At 44.8% G+C, this 17663-nt stretch overlaps 1 protein-coding gene across 1 annotated transcript in view; it reads right to left on the bottom strand.

Moving 5' to 3' along the window:
• LOC124613572 (nascent polypeptide-associated complex subunit alpha, muscle-specific form-like) overlaps positions 1 to 410 on the bottom strand; it is a 95469-nt gene extending 95059 nt beyond the window's left edge. The window contains exon 1 of the mRNA XM_047142287.1: positions 69 to 410. Coding sequence (XP_046998243.1) covers positions 69 to 410 — 342 coding nt within the window. The remainder of the gene's footprint in view (positions 1 to 68) is intronic.
• Positions 411 to 17663: the final 17253 nt, after the last annotated feature.

Genomic DNA, 17663 nt, shown 5'->3' with positions numbered 1-17663 from the left:
TGTGGAGCGGGCGACGGCGACTGAGCGCCCGGGCTGCACGGCGTCTCCGACCGCGACTGCTGCTGCGCCTGCGGCGGCTGGTGCGCCAGGAAGATGTCCAGGTTGGGGCGGCGCACTTCCCGCTCGCGCCACGCGCGCCGCAGACGCTCGGCCAGCTGCTGCCGCGAGAAGAGCAGCGAGTCGTGCAGCTGCAGCTGCGGCAGCGGCGCGTGCGCCCAGGCCACGCGCACGGCGGGCGGCGCGTGCGGCTGGTGCGGGGGCGGGATGGCGTTCGCCTTCACGCTGAGGGCCGCCGCCACCCCCGCCGCCTCCTCGGACCGCTGGCGCCGCAGCAACTGAGGGCGGCGGCCCGCGGCGCAGCCCTGCAACGACAGCTGCCGCGACGGACCCGCGCGACGCCGCTTCTCCATGTCTCACGCCGCACTCTGTCTCTGCAACAAAAAAAACAGTATAAACAGAAGTGCCGCAGTGACCTGTTACTAGTCCACTACTTTTCTTACAGGGTCACAATTATTGAACTATATGAAATAAAATCGCCATAACTTCTGAACAGTTTGCACTAGGACGCTCAAACTGCATGGTTAGCCGCGGGGCATGATGGGAATTTAGTACGCACATTGTTGTTTGGTTTGGCGACGAAGCCCACTTTTTTCTGGATGGGTTTGTCAAAAATTACCGTATTTGGGGTACTGAGAATCCGCATTTCGCGATCGAGATGTATCTTCACCCGCAACAGGTGACTGTGTTGTGCAATGTCCAGTCACAGAATAATTGTTGCGATATTCCTTGATGGCATGGTGACCACCGAATGGTACGTGAAGGTTTTGGGAGATGATTTCAGCCCCATTATTCAAAGTGACCCCGGTTTCGACAAAACGTGGTTCATGCAAGATGGACCTCGACCCCATCGAAGCAGGAGAGTGTTTGATGTCCTGTAGGAGCACTTTGGGGACCGCGTTCTGCCTCTAGGGTACCCAGAGGCCACTGGCATGGACCTCCATTGGCCGCCATATTCTCTGCATCTGAACACATGTGACTCCTTTTTGTGGGGCTGTATTAAAGACAAGGTGTACAGCAATAACACCAAAATCATTGGTGAGCTGAAAACATCCATTCAGGATGTCATCGAAAGCATCGATGTTCCAACACTTCAGCGTGCCATGCAGAATTTTGCTATTCATCTGCGCCACATCATCGCCAATGATGGCAGGCACATCGAACATGTCATAACCTAGATCCGAATATCTGTAGTGACGTTTACCTGTTGAGTAAAGTGTGTGCACGCCGTAGTTTGTAATTAATTTCTTTTTTTTATAGTTCACTAATTGTCACCCTGTAAATCCAAGGTGTTTCATTGAGAAATCCACATACGATGTGTGTGATAAAATTTTTTTATCTACCGAAGTTTTTATACTTTTTCAGACAACCATACTGTCCTTTCCAAAAAAGTTCCATTCGGGGTTATACACCGGCGCAGTCGTTGTTCCCACTCTTGGTTTTGGTAGCATCGCTGATAGGCTTCAACTGGTAGTGGCTTTAACATGTCGGTCACATTCTTTTGGATCCTCTCCGCAGTCCCAAGCCGGCCGGAGTGGCCGAGCGGTTAAAGGCGCTACAGTCTGGAACCGCACGACCGCTACGGTCGCAGGTTCGAATCCTGCCTCGGGCATGGATGTGTGTGATGTCCTTAGGTCAGTTAGGTTTAAGTAGTTCTAAGTTCTAGGGGACTGATGACCACAGCAGTTAAGTCCCATAGTGCTCAGAGCCATTTGAACCACAGTCCCAAAATGACGTCCTTTTAAGACCATTTCAATTTCAGGAAAAAGGAAAAGTCACAAGGACTCAGATCAGGTGAATAGTAGGGCTGTGGAACAACAGGAATGCCTTTTGAGCTCAAAAATTCCGTGATAGAAGTGGCCGAGTGACATGGGGCGTTGTCATGACGCAGCATCCACTTGTCGGCAGTGTCCGATCTCACTCGATTCTCCTGAACCTTTCAAGGGCATCTTTGTAAAGTACTTAATTGAAAATTTGTCCTGGAGGAACAGCTTCTTTATGTATGACACCCATACTGCCGAAAAAGCAAATTAGCATTGTTTTGATCTTGGATTTAATCACTCGAACTCTTTTGGTGAGGAGATGCTTCAGGGTGCCACTCCTCCCTCACTTTGCCGCTTTGTCTTAGGATCATACTCAAAAATCCAGGACTGTGATCACACCACTGAGCCACTGGTGGTCTTTGGCAATCCTCTCAACAAGATCAACGCACACGTTTCTTCGATGTTCGCATGTGCAGAACTTCGGTCAAAATTTGATGTACGGTGAAACCGCTTAACAGGTCACACACCTTCCTTATTATTAAACGTTGGTCTGACTGGACAGGACCGCGCACGGGTTCGACGTTTCCGTAGGTTCTTTTAATTTAAATGTCTCCCGTGTGAGATTCGCCTTCGTCGAGTTCTTGGCCTTCAAAACACGATTCGTGCCAGCGATAAACTTGTGATCTTTGTAATAAATGTTCCCCATAGGCCTGTCTCATCTTTTCAAATGTCACACTCGCGGATTCCCCAAGTTTAACACATAACTTGATCTCATAACTTTGCTCTAAATTCCGCTGTTCCATTTTCGTGACACACAAGGAAAACACAACTTCGCTGACGGCGCTCTCAAAAATCACGTGATGGGTGTATGGAGCTGAAAGTCGGACTGAACATCTGAAATGGATGAACACAGCGGTCTACCCAAGTACAACGATAAACCGACGACAAATCGCTTGCGGTATTGTCAGTCTCATTACTTTTCTCAAGCTTCTTGTATCGTCGTTGAAAATACAATAGCACATTGAGCTAGTGCAAAATAACGTGTCCTCTGCACGGTAAGGCTTTCTCATCCTGAGGGTTGGGAAAACTCGTCCCATTGTTACGAATGGTGGCTGCCTCAGTAGACTATACCTGTCAACCTCTACCGCACGTCCAAAAAATTCCGTGACTGACTTTATTACTGGTATATTAGTGACATCAGAGCATTAACTATGGTGGAAGCTTGAACTAACAACTGTAAACAACAGGTGTGAATTCCACCAGCCAGTTGTGAGCAGACAGTGTAAAGCAGCGAATGTGTGACTGTAGTGTGTAAACGTTGCGTCACCGATAGCAACTGAGCAAAACTGTGTGCAAAGTTTGTCTCGTATATGCCTTGAACCCTGGACAAAACCAACGAGGCACGAATTCAAGCCGAGACTCGACAGAAATGCCAAACGTGGACAATTCTTTTCTGGAAAAAATAATCACCATTGATGAGACTGGATGTTATCATTTTGAAGCTACCACAAAACGACATCGTGCGGAAAGGCACATGAGGCGTCAACGCTTTGGCGATCTAACCGGCTTTAAACACAGTGTGATGCACGAGTTGAACTGCATCCTAAGAAAGGACGTTTTTGATAGTTCCACCCGCTTTTAGCAACGTTCTGCGCGTTGTACTTAACTAGAGGGAGCGTATGCAGAACAATTGAAGTTTAAAACCATCACCTCAATGTTTCTCCATTTTTCGTGAATCCAGACTCGAAACTACTTGAACTAATATGATTCCACAGTCTTCGCGCGCTATAGCTGCAGGTAAAGTTCCTCACAAAGAGGCACGTGCGATAAGACGCACCGCCAATAAATTTTCGTCTGGAGAGGCGAACGAGCGAAGAATAATCTCATTGAAAACTGTATTTGAGAGGGTTGTAGTAACCGTTAGCTATTCCAGTCGCACAATAAAGAAAATAAAGAAAGAGGCGCAAAACAAAGCTACAATAATTTTTCTGGCCTTCACTGCTTCAAAAAGATGCGACAGAGGGGGCAAAATGTTATTTTTAGGGTAATATTTCAAAACAATTTGTCAGAGGACTGACACACAATTCCGAAGTGACACATGTTCTTTCTTTTACATTGTTTATATCATAATAAGCTGTATACTTATGGATTAAATGAGACTAATCACCAAAAAACAGAAACGTTGAGTTGTAGGTAGGCACACGGAAAAGAAAGAAAACTTACTGGCTTTCGCAGTTATCCTATGGAGAGTTAGAGTAAAATACACACCTTTTTACTCTAGTTCGTCAAAGGATAACTCCTTTGTGTTTGCCTATCGACAGCTCGATGCTTTTGCTTTTTGGTGAATGGTGTCCTTTAATCCATTTCTCTTACATTGGTCAGTCAGGCAGAAATTCCGAGATTAGGTACAAAGAACACCTTGAGGCCTTAAGGCTTGAAAACTTGAACATATCTACGTTTGCAGTTCACATTGCCGAAGAAAACCATTCAGAAGAAACATTGGGAGCAATAGAAAAACATTACATTCAATAGAAAAAGGAACCACTATGAATCTGTTACAGTAAGTAGGAATACGCACACACAAAAACACTTCCCCTGGTAATATCCTTAATGAGCAGACTGAGTTGACTAACACTCCTTTCCTGAAAAACTTCCGGAAAGTACTTCCATTACTCTAATATAAATAACGTTTGTACACCTACTGCAGATCAAATAACTAATCTTATAATATTGTCTATACCTACAATGCTCAATATTCTTCTTGGCAATAAATACTAATAAATACTGATGTATTATCTTAATCAATGTTCAAATAGCACGTAAAAATTACACACACTTTCTTGGCCACATATGTTTCTCTGAAGTTAAACAGGGTGGTCCATTCATCGTGACCGGGCCAAATATCTCACGAAATAAGCGTCAAACGAAAAAACTACAATCAACGAAACTTGTCTAGCTTGAAGGGGGAAACCAGATGGCGCTATGGTTGGCCCGCTCGATGGCGCTGCCATAGGTCAAACGGATATGAACTGCCTTTTTTTAAATAGGAAGCCCCATTTTTTATTACATATTCATGTAGTACGTAAAGAAATACGAATGTTTTGGTTGGACAACTTTTTTCGCTTTGTGATAGATGGCGCTGTAATACTCACAAACATATGACTCACAATTTTAGACGAACAGCTGGTAACAGGTAGGTTTTTTAAATTAAAATACAGAACGTAGGTACGTTTGAACATTTTATTTCGGTTTTGCCAATGTGATACACGTGCCTCTGCGAACTTATCATTTCTGAGAACGCATGCTTTTACAACGTGATTGCCTGTAAGTACCACATTAATGCAATAAATGCTCAAAATGATGTCCGTCAACCTCAATGCATTTGGCAATGCGAGTAACGATATTCATCTCAACAGCAAGTGGTTCGCCTTCCGTAATGTTCGCACATGCATTGACAATGCGCTGACGCATGTTGTCAGGCGTTGTCGATGGATCACGATAGCAAATATCCTTCAACTTTCCCCACAGAAAGAAATTCGGGGACTTCAGATTCGGTGAACGTGCGGGCCATGGTATGGTGCTTCGACGACCAATCCACCTCTCATGAAAAATGCTATTCAATACTGCTTCAACCGCACGCGCGCTATGTGCTGGACATCCATCATGTTGGAAGTACATCGCCATTCTGTCATGCAGTGAAACATCTTGTAGTAACATCGGTAGAACATTACGTAGGAAAGCAGCATGCACTGAACCATTTAGATTGCCATCGATAAAATGGTGGCCAATTCTCCTACCTCCCATAATGCTGCACCATACATTAACCCGCCAAGGTCGCTGATGTTCCACATGTCGCTGCTATCGTGGATTTTCCGTTGCCCAATAGAGCATATTATGCCGGTTTACATTACCGCTGTTGGTGAATGACGCTTCGTCGCTAAATAGAACGCGTGCAAAAAATCTGTCATCGTCCCGTAATTTCTCTTGTGCCCAGTGGCAGAACTGTACACGACGTTCAAAGTCGTCGTCATGCAATTACTGGTGCATAGAAATATGGTACGGGTGCAATCGATGTTGATGTAGCATTCTCAACACCGACGTTTTTGAGATTCCCGGTTCTCGCGCAATTTGTCTGCTACTGATGTGCGGATTAGCCGCGACAGCAGCTCTAAAACACCTACTCGGACATCATCATTTGTTGCAGGTCGTGGTTGACGTTTCACATGTGGCTGAACGCTTCCTGTTTCATTAAATAATGTAACTATCCGGCGAACGGTCCAGACACTTGGATGATGTCGTCCAGGATACCGAGAAGCATACATAGCACACGTCCGTTGTGCATTTTGATCAAAACTGCCATACATCAACACGATAGCGACCATTTCCGCAATTCGTAAACGGTCCATTTTAACACGGGTAATGTATCACGAAGCAAGTACCGTCCGCACTGGCGGAATGTTACGCGATACCACGTACTTATACGTTTGTGACTATTACAGCGCCATCTATCACAAAGCGTAAAAGTGGTCCAACTAAAACATTCATATTTCTTTACGTACTGAAAGAATAGGCAATAAAAATGGGGTTTCCTATTTAAATAAAAAAAAACGCAGTTGTAGTCCGTTTGACCTATGGCAGCGCCATATAGCGGGCCAACCATAGGGCCATCTGGTTTCCCCCTTCAAGCTAGACGAGTTTCGTTCTTTGTAGTTTTTTCGTTTGATGCTTATTCCGTGAGATATTATCCCCAGTCACTATCAATGGACCACCCTCTATAATATAAGTTTGTAACGCTGTAATTCACCAAATCCCATGTATTTATCCTTATCCGCCTGTATTTAATGTCCTACATTTAATGTAAACACTTTTCAGTTTAACACAACAGTAATTTACGCTTCCTTTCCCAAAAATGCAATATCTTTGTATCATTATATCGCAGCATCTTTGACATTCACTTTCTTTGTAAATTCTGTATTTATTTTCGAATGTTACGAAACAAAATACGTGGTGGAGATAGAAAATTCGTTTTGTGACAAAACGACAGTGTTTTACAATGCAAATCAACGTGTGTGATTGTGAAAATAAAAACACCCTTGAGAATACATTTCATTGGAAGAAAACTGCAAGAACAAATACGCCAGATCGACATTTGATGTAAGTTGAATTCTAATACAAATCTGTACCGCGCCCATTTTTGTTACACGCTTCTAATGGTGAATTATTGTTTATGCTAGGGCAACTCACAGGAAACCAATGTTTCGTTCATTTTGATGAAAGGACGAAAAACTGTCTGTTGACGAACTTTGAAAAATTCGAAGTCGGTAACGATACTTTTTGAGTAAAGTAACCTAAAATAAATTTTCGGCTGATTGTGTACACCATCAACAATTTATTTCACGTAACAGCCACGGTCTTTATTTGAGAAAATTGCATGTACGGTGAAGCCATTTCTTCAATTTCCTGAGGTTAGCACAATACACCTCTGAATTCATCGTTGCACCATGAGGGAGGACATTCCCCCTTCAGAGTCCGAGGAGAGCGTCACCATGACTTTATCAGCTGAGGGCACGGCTTTGAGCGTTCTCTTTGGAGGATTGCCGTTTTTTTCCGGTTCAAAGTGATGAACGTATGTTCCATCGCTTGTGACAATATTCGACAAAAAATTGTCACGTTTCGCGCCATGAAGCGCAAGCACTTCCGCACAGATGGTCCTTTGTTGCTCCTTATGGTCTTTTGTGACACAGCGAGTAACCCAGCGGGAACACGCCTTTGAGTACCGCAACTGGTGGACGAGTGTGTCAGCACTAACAAGAGGTTCATCCAGTTGTGGAGCGAGGTGTTTGGTTGTGAACCATCGATCATCTCCAGTGAGAGTCTCCATACGCTCCGAATTGCAGAAGTCACAGCTGTGTGAGGCTGGCCTGCGCGCGGGAGATAGGACAGGTTTGCGCGGCCTGGTTGCGATGATGACAAACGAACCGCCCAACGACTCACCGTGCCTTTGTTCAGTGCCAGGTCTCTGTAGACATTCTGCAAGCGTCTATGGATATCTCCGATGCTCCAGTTTTCCACCAAAAGAAACTAAATGGCAGCTCTCTGTTTCGAACGCACCTCTGTTACAGAAGCCATTTTGGAGGCTATGTACAGCGCCACCACCTACCAGAACTACCTGAAGCTATGGGAGCTCACATAAAACTGCACATTTTTCAATGGAAAAAAATATGTTGCATTACTTACTGAACACCCCTCATACTATCTTCCATGTTAGAATTGTTATTTCTTAGGTAATTGAGATGTAAGAAAGGTACTGCATACGCGAAACCCTTGTCCGATGTAAGACAGAGCCCGATGGCCCTGATCAGATCTGGTTAAATAAATAAATGAAGAAGAAGGCAGAAAACAAAACACAAGTATCTCCCTAGGCTTCGCTGCTTCAGAAAGACGCGGAAGAAGAGGAAGAAAATGTTATTTTTAGATAATATATTTTTAGATAATATTTGTCAGGAGATTCACACATAACTCCCAAGGCGCACATGTTCTTTCTTTTACATTTTTAATATCATAATAGCTACGTCCACTACTTTACTTGTCCCCCCACCTCTCTTCTGTTTTATGAGATTTGCTTCTAGAGTGGGTTGTCGGGCCTCTTTTGCTGCTTGATCTCTTGTTTATTCGGCTATCCCTTGTTCGCATTCTAGTGAGGAACTACTGACTTTTAACATCTATATTTGCCGAATTATTGTTCATACTAACATAACTTGTTAATACGATCGTTTAGAGACTCGATAGCTGTGCCTTAAAAATTACGTGAGGCACACTTCGCTGCACAGGCTTCAGCTGCCGAACTGCACCTTCCCTATTGCTCCTCGGTCGTTCACGACAGAGCGTTGCTCCTCCCTCTCCTAGCGTTTGCGCCATTATGGGTCAAGTTATTTTGTGCGTACTCTAACTGACCTTTTCCTGTTTTTCGGATTTCGGTCATTTGGTATATTTACGCAGTGTACCTACGGCTACCTCGGGAATGTCGAATTTCCAATAATTCAGTATCAAAATGAAGCTGAAAAAATACCGTGTAAAGTCAAACAATGTAAAAAAGTGCGTTAATTCACTTAACTTCAAAAGAATGAAATATCGTGTTACTACAGCATCGAAACGTGTGTGAGCTATTCGCAAACGATGCTGTTGTCTTATAGGTACCTAGCAGCGGCAGAAAACTGTAGCGAAATGCAGGAAGAGCTGCAGAGGGTCGAAGATTGGTACAGTGGCTGTCTGAAAACAGATCATCACTTACGTACGCTATTTTCAAGTGAGAGACGATTTATTTCCCTATGAAGAGATCGTCTTCTGAAACACTCTCCATTTCTTTCAGCTGAGGTCTTGATTCAAGAACTTTTTTCAGCACATAGAACTACATAACAAAAATAACAAAGTGCTGTAGCTGCGCCCGGTTATGCGTGTACGAGGCAGATAGACACGGCGTCAGTTACACACTATGCTGTCGTGGTGTGTACATAAGACACTTAAGAGCCAAAGAAATTGGCATACCTGCCTAATACGGTGTAGAGTCCCCGCGAGCACGGAGAAGTGCCACAACACGATGTGGCATGGACTCGACTAAAGTCTGACAGATGCCTACGTACGTGTGGAAACGTCCCCTTAGAAAAAATGATGAATTACTGTGCTGATAAACCCCTTACATTGTTTGATTTTCAAACAGCTGAGCAGAACTGAACGTACTCAGACATTTCGCTCTTTACCTATTCTGATCAACACTAAACTGACACACAATATTTTTAGCGCAACGCAATCTGACTTTGAAAAATCCCTACAAAAGAATGTCCCTGATGACAATTAGCTATACCTGTCATGAATCACTTACCTCACAAAAATCTTCGTTACTCAAACTACTGCAATACAGCGAGCGCCAATACTGCTAGCTAAATAAAAGATTCTAACTACTGAAGGCACTAACTACTGATAGGCATAGTTAGCAAATGAAAGATTTTGATAGAGAACAAACAATGTATTTACCTTAATAGTGTTCAAAAGTCATAATACGTATATATCAGTTCATAACATCCAGTCTTACAAATTTACTCTCTCTGATGGACACACGTCCAGATCATCTGCTCTCAAAACTCCGTCATCTCTCTCCCCACATCCACCACTGCTGGCGGCTCACCTCCAACTGGGCAACGCTAGGCACAGTTAACATCCAGCTGCCCAACACTACAATAGCAAACAACAATGCAAACCAGCCACAGACTGCACACAGCGCAGCCAGTGATTTTCATACAGAGCGCTACGTGGCGTTACCAGTAAAAAACAACCTAAACAGCCTACTTACAGTGTCACTTGTCAGAGTCGTATCTAGACGTATCAGTGGTCCCATATCACTCCAACTGCAGACGTCCCACAACATTACAGAGCCTCCACCAATTTAAATTGTCCCCTGCTGACATGCTGGGTCCATTGAATCATGAGATTGTCTCCATACGCGTACAAGTTCATCCACTCGACACAATTTGAAACGAGACTCGTCCGACCAGGCATCATGTTTCCAGTCATCAACAGTCCAATATCGCCGTTGACGGGCCCAGGCGAGGCGTAAAGCTTTGTGTCGTGCAGTCTTCAAGGGTACACGAGTGGGCCTTTGGTTCCGAAGGCCCATATCGATGATATTTCGTCGAATGATTCACACGCTGACACTTGTTAATTGCCCAGCATTGAAACTGCGGAAGGGTTACACGTCTGTCACGCTGAACGAGTCTCTTCAGTCATCGTTGGTCCAGTTCTTGCAGGATGTTTTTCCGGACACAGCGATGTCGGAGATCTGACATTTTACCGGATTCCAAGTATTCACGGTACCCTTGTCCCATCGTTCGTGTGTCGACTGTAACACCACGTTCAATCTCACTTAAATCTTTTATAATCTGTCACTGTAGTAGCAGTAAGCGATCTAATAACTGCGCCAGACGCTTGTCTTATACAGGCGTTGCTGACCGCAGGTCCTATCCTGCCTGTTTACATATTTCTGTAATTGATTCTTTGCCGCTTCAGGGGAAGACGGGTGGTGCAGCAATGCGGGGGGCAAAGGGCAGTGTACCACATGACACTCCAGCTAACCGCGTCGTTCTGCTGCGTCTGTCTGTAGCGTGCGCCTAAAACATTTAGCGTTTATTTTCATGTTTGATTATACAGGGCGTCCCATAAATGGTGTGCAGTCTTCGAGGGGATATAAAGAGTGTCTTCAGGAAAAAATCGGGGATTGGAACTCTTGTCCAGAAACCTCATCCATCGACACTACAGAGCGTTGAAATTACAGGCACCGGCATCTGCCACAAGGCCCTCTCTTCGTCAGCAAAGGTGACTTTGTGCGATGACGGACGATAGGTGGGACGTCTCGCAATATTACTTGTTGTTCATTGGTCGCAACTGACTGCTACGATTGCCGGTAGAGAAAATGCACCTAGCTGCTACGTAGAGAGAACCTGTCTCATTTGAATGAGATGCTCTATTACGTCGGAGAATGACAGTTTTGGACATTGGTTTCATCAACAGCTTATTTTTATCTAGTTTACTGAAAAACATTGGAGATTTGAGAAGGTTCCATAAGGAAAATAAACTGTGGTTGGAAACATGGGTCAAAAACTGTCATCCACTGATACAACAGAGCATCTCATTCACAGGAGATTGGATTGGATTGGATTGGATTGTTTGGGGGAAGAGACCAAACAGCGAGATCATCGGTCTCATCGGATTAAGGAAGGACGGGGAAGGAAGTCGGCCTAGCCCTTTCAAAGGAACCATCCCGGCATTTGCCTGGAGTGATTTAGGGAAATCACGGAAAACCTAAATCAGGATGGCCGGACGTGGGATTGCACTCATTCACAGGAGACAAAGCCTTTCTACGCAGCAGCTAGCTCCATCTTCTTCATTGGCGATAGTGGCAATCAGTCGCGATCACTGAATAACAAGTAACATTGCGAGACGTTCCACCTATGGTCCGTCAGCGTACAAAGTTACGTTTGCTGCCGAGGGGGTGGTGTAATAGCAGGCGATAGCGCCTATCACTTCGACGGTCCATAGTGCCGTTGGGTTTCGTTTTTGGGCACAGCTTCCTCAAGACACCCTCTACAACACCTCGAAGTTTATCGCAACATTTCTGGGGCAACCTGTATATGATGAAGCTACGTAGCCACTGTATTGTTCATTATGGGTGGCATAAAAGAAATAAGAACCAAGAGGAAAATATGTGAACAGAAGACCAAGAACGAAGTACAAGGACTATAAAGGATATAAGAAAAACGTACAGTATGTCTCTCCTACTACTCAAGGTGTCTATCGAGGAATCAATGATGGAAACAATGAAATGTTTCAGGAGTGGAATCAAAATTCAGGGTGAAAGTGTATCAATGATAAACATCACTGGCTACATTGCTATCCTCAGTTAAAGAGAGGAAAAATTACAGGATCTGTTGGATGGAATGAGCTGTTGAATAAGCACAGAAAATGGATTGAGAGTAAAGTAGTGAAGAACATCAGAATGAGATTGGTGATAAGCTTCACATAAAATTTGTGTAGCATTAAATAGAAGAAGTAAAGGAATTCTACTACCTTTGTAGCAAACTAACATATGACAGTTGCGACAGAAAGTACATAAAAATTAGGATAGTACACGCAAAGAGGGCATTCCTGACCAAAAGAAATTTACTCATACCAGACATTGAGCATCATCGGAGAAATATATTTCTGAGAGTAATTATTTGGAGAATAACTATGTTTGGAATTGAATAACAGACAGTGAGAAAGCCTGAAAAGAAAAGGATAGAAGCGTTTGTTGTGCTTTACTGCAGAAGAACGTTGAAAATTACATGGACAGAATCGGCGAGGAAAACACTGACTAGAGAAAGGGACGGATAGTAGGAAATGAGGTAAGAGTCAGGGAGTAATTTCTCTGGTACTAGATGGTGATGTGAAAGGTAAAAACTGAAAGGAAAGACAGAAATATCTCCAACAAATAAATGAAGACACTTGGTGTAAGTGGCTGACTGGCATAGGATGGGAAGTTGTAGTGGGTTGTATCAAATTAGTGAGAAGACTGATAAGCTCCGGCCCCTAAAAAAAAAATTGTTACTCAATGTGGCACATACCCCAGAGATGCCAGATACGATTGAGGGCAATGGCTGGAGTGTATGTCGTGGGACAAACACAGACTGCACACTGGCGACACCAAGGGAATTCTCCCTTTCAATCTGCGCATAACGCATCACACACCAGCTTTTCTACTTGCACATATACTGTTTGGATAAGGAATGTACTAAACGCCAAGTTGGCGTCGGTGTGGTCTCAGTTACGTACGTACAACACAGTTCGTCATTCCCTGTCCGTTGCAGATGTTGCACTCATTTGCTGAAAGCAACATATTTTGTATGTTATTGTCTATATGACTTGTGTGTTGTGGCACACCCGTCTTTAATACTCGAAGTAGCCAAATGTAGTATCTTCCTGAAGTGATCAACTTGATCAAAATTCTCATTACTTTGCCGACGTCTATCATCACTACAGATACGTGTGTTAGGCATAAAGCACAGGTGATGTGTCATAATTCCGAAGTTCTTATTTTCTATCAAAAATACCAACCATCCTAGCGCATACAGTATCAGAGCCAAATGACAAGTTCATCATATGTGACACGTAATGTGCCCAGACTAAATCCGAGTCAAGACTGACTTTTTAGCATGCTTCATTTCAGTATTAAAATTTTTCACAGCCTGCATGTCACCTTCGGCTGTTTTCAGCTCTGCAGCACGCCGACACATGTTTTACAAAATATTACTTTTCACGTAATTATAAACAGAATAAATACAGTAAATTTATTAGAAAATTTATGCCTTAGTCAATATCAGTGGCCATTACCTGCTATGTTTAACATTTGTTATCTAAGTATTTCGTTCCGGCACTCAAACTGCTGGCAGATTCCACCTCTAATCAATGCTCCTACGAGGACCGCCGTCCCTCAATCTACTGGCGTGACATCTGCTGCTATTGATGACGCCTTTGCTTGACTGCCTTTGAGAATGGTCACTCACTGCCTCGCAATTGCAACCCACGCAACTAAGACATTATTACGCGAGTCCATATTTAATACTATTTGCAATAAAATGGCGCCGGCCGGAGTGGCCGAGCGGTTCTAGTCTGGAACCGCGCGACCGCTACGGTCGCAAGTTAGAATCCTGCCTCGGGCATGGATGTGTGTGAAGTCCTTAGGTTAGTTAGGTTTAACTAGTTCTAAGTTCTAGGGGACTGATGACCACAGCAGTTAAGTCCCATAGTGCTCAGAGCCAAGAAAATGGCAAAAATATACAGAATTAATGGCACGTTGTGACTGGTACCGTCAGGTCGTGCTTTCTGATATTGTATAGCGCATCTTGGGAAGTGGCAGAACGTCATAGCAAACTAACCTATGCAACAGAAATAAAGGATAACTTTCTGGAAACCCCGCTATCGTCTTCCATTTGATATTTTGGCTCTCCCTCTGTAACGGTGCAAAAGCGTGGCGTCCTGTGACGTCTTCCGCGGGCTCGACGGCTCTTGAAATAGCAAGGTGTCCAAACGTGCGCAAAAAATGCCATGAGTCAGAAGTTCATGTGACGTGTCACCTGTGTTAATGACGTCACATTGGCACCAAATTTCAACACAACTCCACCATTGACGTGTCAAGCGATGGGTAGGTTGTCACAGTCCCTGTTACTCACACTTTAGCCGTTATTTTGAGGCCTCTGGAATGGAGATCAGAACCGCGACTCCCAGCGCTGAAATAACTCGGTTTTTTCATAAGTGGCCGAGGAAAAGATTTCAGACACAACACCACTCCGAATCGACATGAAAAGGTTTCAGGGAGTGGCATAAAGGACTTCAACGGAACCAGCCGTTTCTTTTGGACGTTGATTGCTGCATATTTCGTTTTCGAAAACCACAGTTTGCACCGCAATGACCAACAAGAAAACATTCTTGACAATCTTCGATACTGCTGATATCTCGCGGAAGCTTCAACCCTTCTCTGAGGGCATCATGGACTAGGAACTCCGTTGAATGTGATCTCATCCGTCCGAAGTGCAGTGCGACCGCAATTTTTCCTACAGCGTACAGGATGAAACCACTAGGAACCGTTCAAAATCATTCGACGAAATTAGAAAATGGTCCAAAGCAGCATAGGCTCTCATGCTTTTTCAGTGCTCCTGGTTCAAGCCCTCCTGTGGAGTGATTGCGGAAGGGTGGGTCATTGAAACACGCGGCAGTAAAACGGAAAATGATCCATCTCCAGTTCGGCAAAATTCTCGGTGGTACCCACCCACATTTACTGAGAATTTTAAAAATGTACCTTTACAGAAAAAACTTGTGCAGCAGTATTAGTTGACTGCAGGCAGGCAACTGGTCTCAGAGGTGTGTCAAATGGTTCTCTACCTGCAGGCACATAGGGCTGCTTCACGGGTGTCTTTTGCAAAGGTGCAGTTTTAAAGTTCTCAATAAATCTGGATGGATGCTACCGATAATTTTGCCGAACTGGGTGGTCTTAGACGGGCCCAATGACGTTTTGTATTCGTATGTGTGAATGTCACACCCTTTCGTGATCACGTCACAGGAGGGTGTGAAACAGAGGCACTGAAAAAGCACAAGGGCCCTTTGCTACTTCAGTTCACATTCAAATTTCGTCGAATGGTTTTAAAAGGTCACTAGTGGTTCCATCCTGTACATCATAGCAAAAAATGCGATCGCTCTGCAATCCCAAGAGGTCACATCACGTTCATTGGGGTTGCTAGTTCACAACCTCCTTATAAAAGGGTTGATGCGTCAATGCGTTGTCAGTAATATTAAAGACTGTCAAGAACGTCTTCCTGTAGTTCATCGCATAGCAATGTGTGGTAATCGACGTCCCAAGGAATGGGGTGGTTACAGCGACGCCCTTTATGCGACCCCAAAGGCCTTTTCGTTTCTGTTCTGAGAGGCTGTGTGTCTGAAACGTTTTCCTGGGCCAGTCATAAGAAAACCGAGTGATTTGAAAGCTGGTTCTGACCTCCATCGCAGAGGCGTCAAAGGAGGGTATAAGGTGGGTAAGAGGGTCAGTGACGACATTCACGACATTCCCATTGTGTGACACGTCCACGTTGGCGGTGGGCAGAATTGTGTTCAAATTTGGCGCCAATATGACGTCATTAACCCAGTTCACACATCACATGAACTTCTGAACATTTTTGCATGTGTCGATACCTTGTTGTCTGAAGCGTCGTCGAGTCCGAGGGTGACGTCGCAAGGCGTCACGCTTTTGCATCATTACAGACGATGGCCGTAAGCACCTTTGACCTAAATTTCAAACTTATGCGTCAGAATGGGAGACAATTACAAAAAAATCAAACACCGTCCGAACAGACGTTGGAGGCCAACAGGACCGACCGGCCACCGTGTCAACCGCAGCCCTTAGCCGTCACTGGATGCAGATATGGAGGCGCAAATGGCCAGCCAGCACACCGCTCTCCCGGCCATTGTGAATTTTCGTGACCGGTTCCTCTATTCCTCAGCCAAGTAGTGGCTTAATTGGCCTCACAAGGGCTGAGTGCACCCCGCTTCCCAACAGCACTCGGCAGACCCGCACAGTGACCCATTCAGATAATTACGAGGTTTCGAAAACCGCCCATCGGCGTGCACTGAGCCGAACAGTAATCTCACCTACATTGCCACCCACTGGTACCATGATTGCTGAAGATCCAAGCTAAGAGAGAGTGCGTCCTGTTTAATGACACCTATACACTAATGAGCGAAAACGTTGCGACAGCCAGCCCACCGCGTTAGTGAATGCGAATGCTGCCTGGTGGGGCTGCGGGAACATGGTGCAGTAAGGAAGGTATACACTGAGCAAGAGTAATGGGACACCTATTAGTCGACATCTATATGGAGTGTATACACCCTTCACCTTTATGACGGCTTCAACTCTGCTGGGGGAACTTTCAGTGGGGTGTCTTAATGTCTGTAGAGGAATTGCAGCCTATTCTTAATCACAAACCGAAACCAGAGAAGGTTGTGATGTTGGACGCTGAGATGCGGAGCCAAATAGAAGTTCTAACTTATCCCAAAGGAGTCCAGGTGGCTTCAGGTCGGGACGCTAGGCAAGGCAATCTTTTTCAGTTCCATTCTTTGCGCAAAAACTATTGTGTTCACAGATACTGCTTCATGACTGGGTGCATTATCATGCTGATACAATAATCGTCTCCGTACTGTTCCTCTACTGTATGCAGTACACAATGCTACATAATGTATTCATATCCTTCCACAATTGGCGTTTTCTTAATTGCAATATGATGACCACACCGTACATCATTATTAGCACTATACTTGATGGCAGGTAACGTTCTCCAGGCATTTGCGAAATCCAGACTCAACCTTGCCGCAGGTTATAACGTGATCCATCACTCCAAATCATTTTACTCCAGCCATCTACTGCCCAGTGGCGTCCCTCTATACGCCGCCTAAAGCGACGCTAAACATTAGCTACAGAAATGTGTGGCTTATGAGGAGCTACTCTACTACTCTATCCCACTCTTTTTAACTTCCTGCGTACAGTCATTGTGCTAGCTGGGCTGGTGGTAGCACGTTGATACACACTAGAGATTCCTTCCGCCGATTTCAATAGCCGCGCGCAGTAGCCGCGCGACTAATGACCATAGATGTAAAGTCCCATAGTGCTCCGAGCCATTCAGTAGCCGCACGGTCTAGGCCCCGCCTTGCCACGGTTCGCGCGGCTCCCCCCGTCGGAGGTTCGAGTCCTCCCTCGGGCATGGGTGTGTG

This window comes from Schistocerca americana, chromosome 4, assembly GCF_021461395.2.
Source record: "Schistocerca americana isolate TAMUIC-IGC-003095 chromosome 4, iqSchAmer2.1, whole genome shotgun sequence".
In the NCBI taxonomy this organism is placed as follows: Eukaryota; Metazoa; Arthropoda; class Insecta; order Orthoptera; family Acrididae; genus Schistocerca; species Schistocerca americana.
This window is presented reverse-complemented; position numbering and strand designations above follow the sequence as displayed.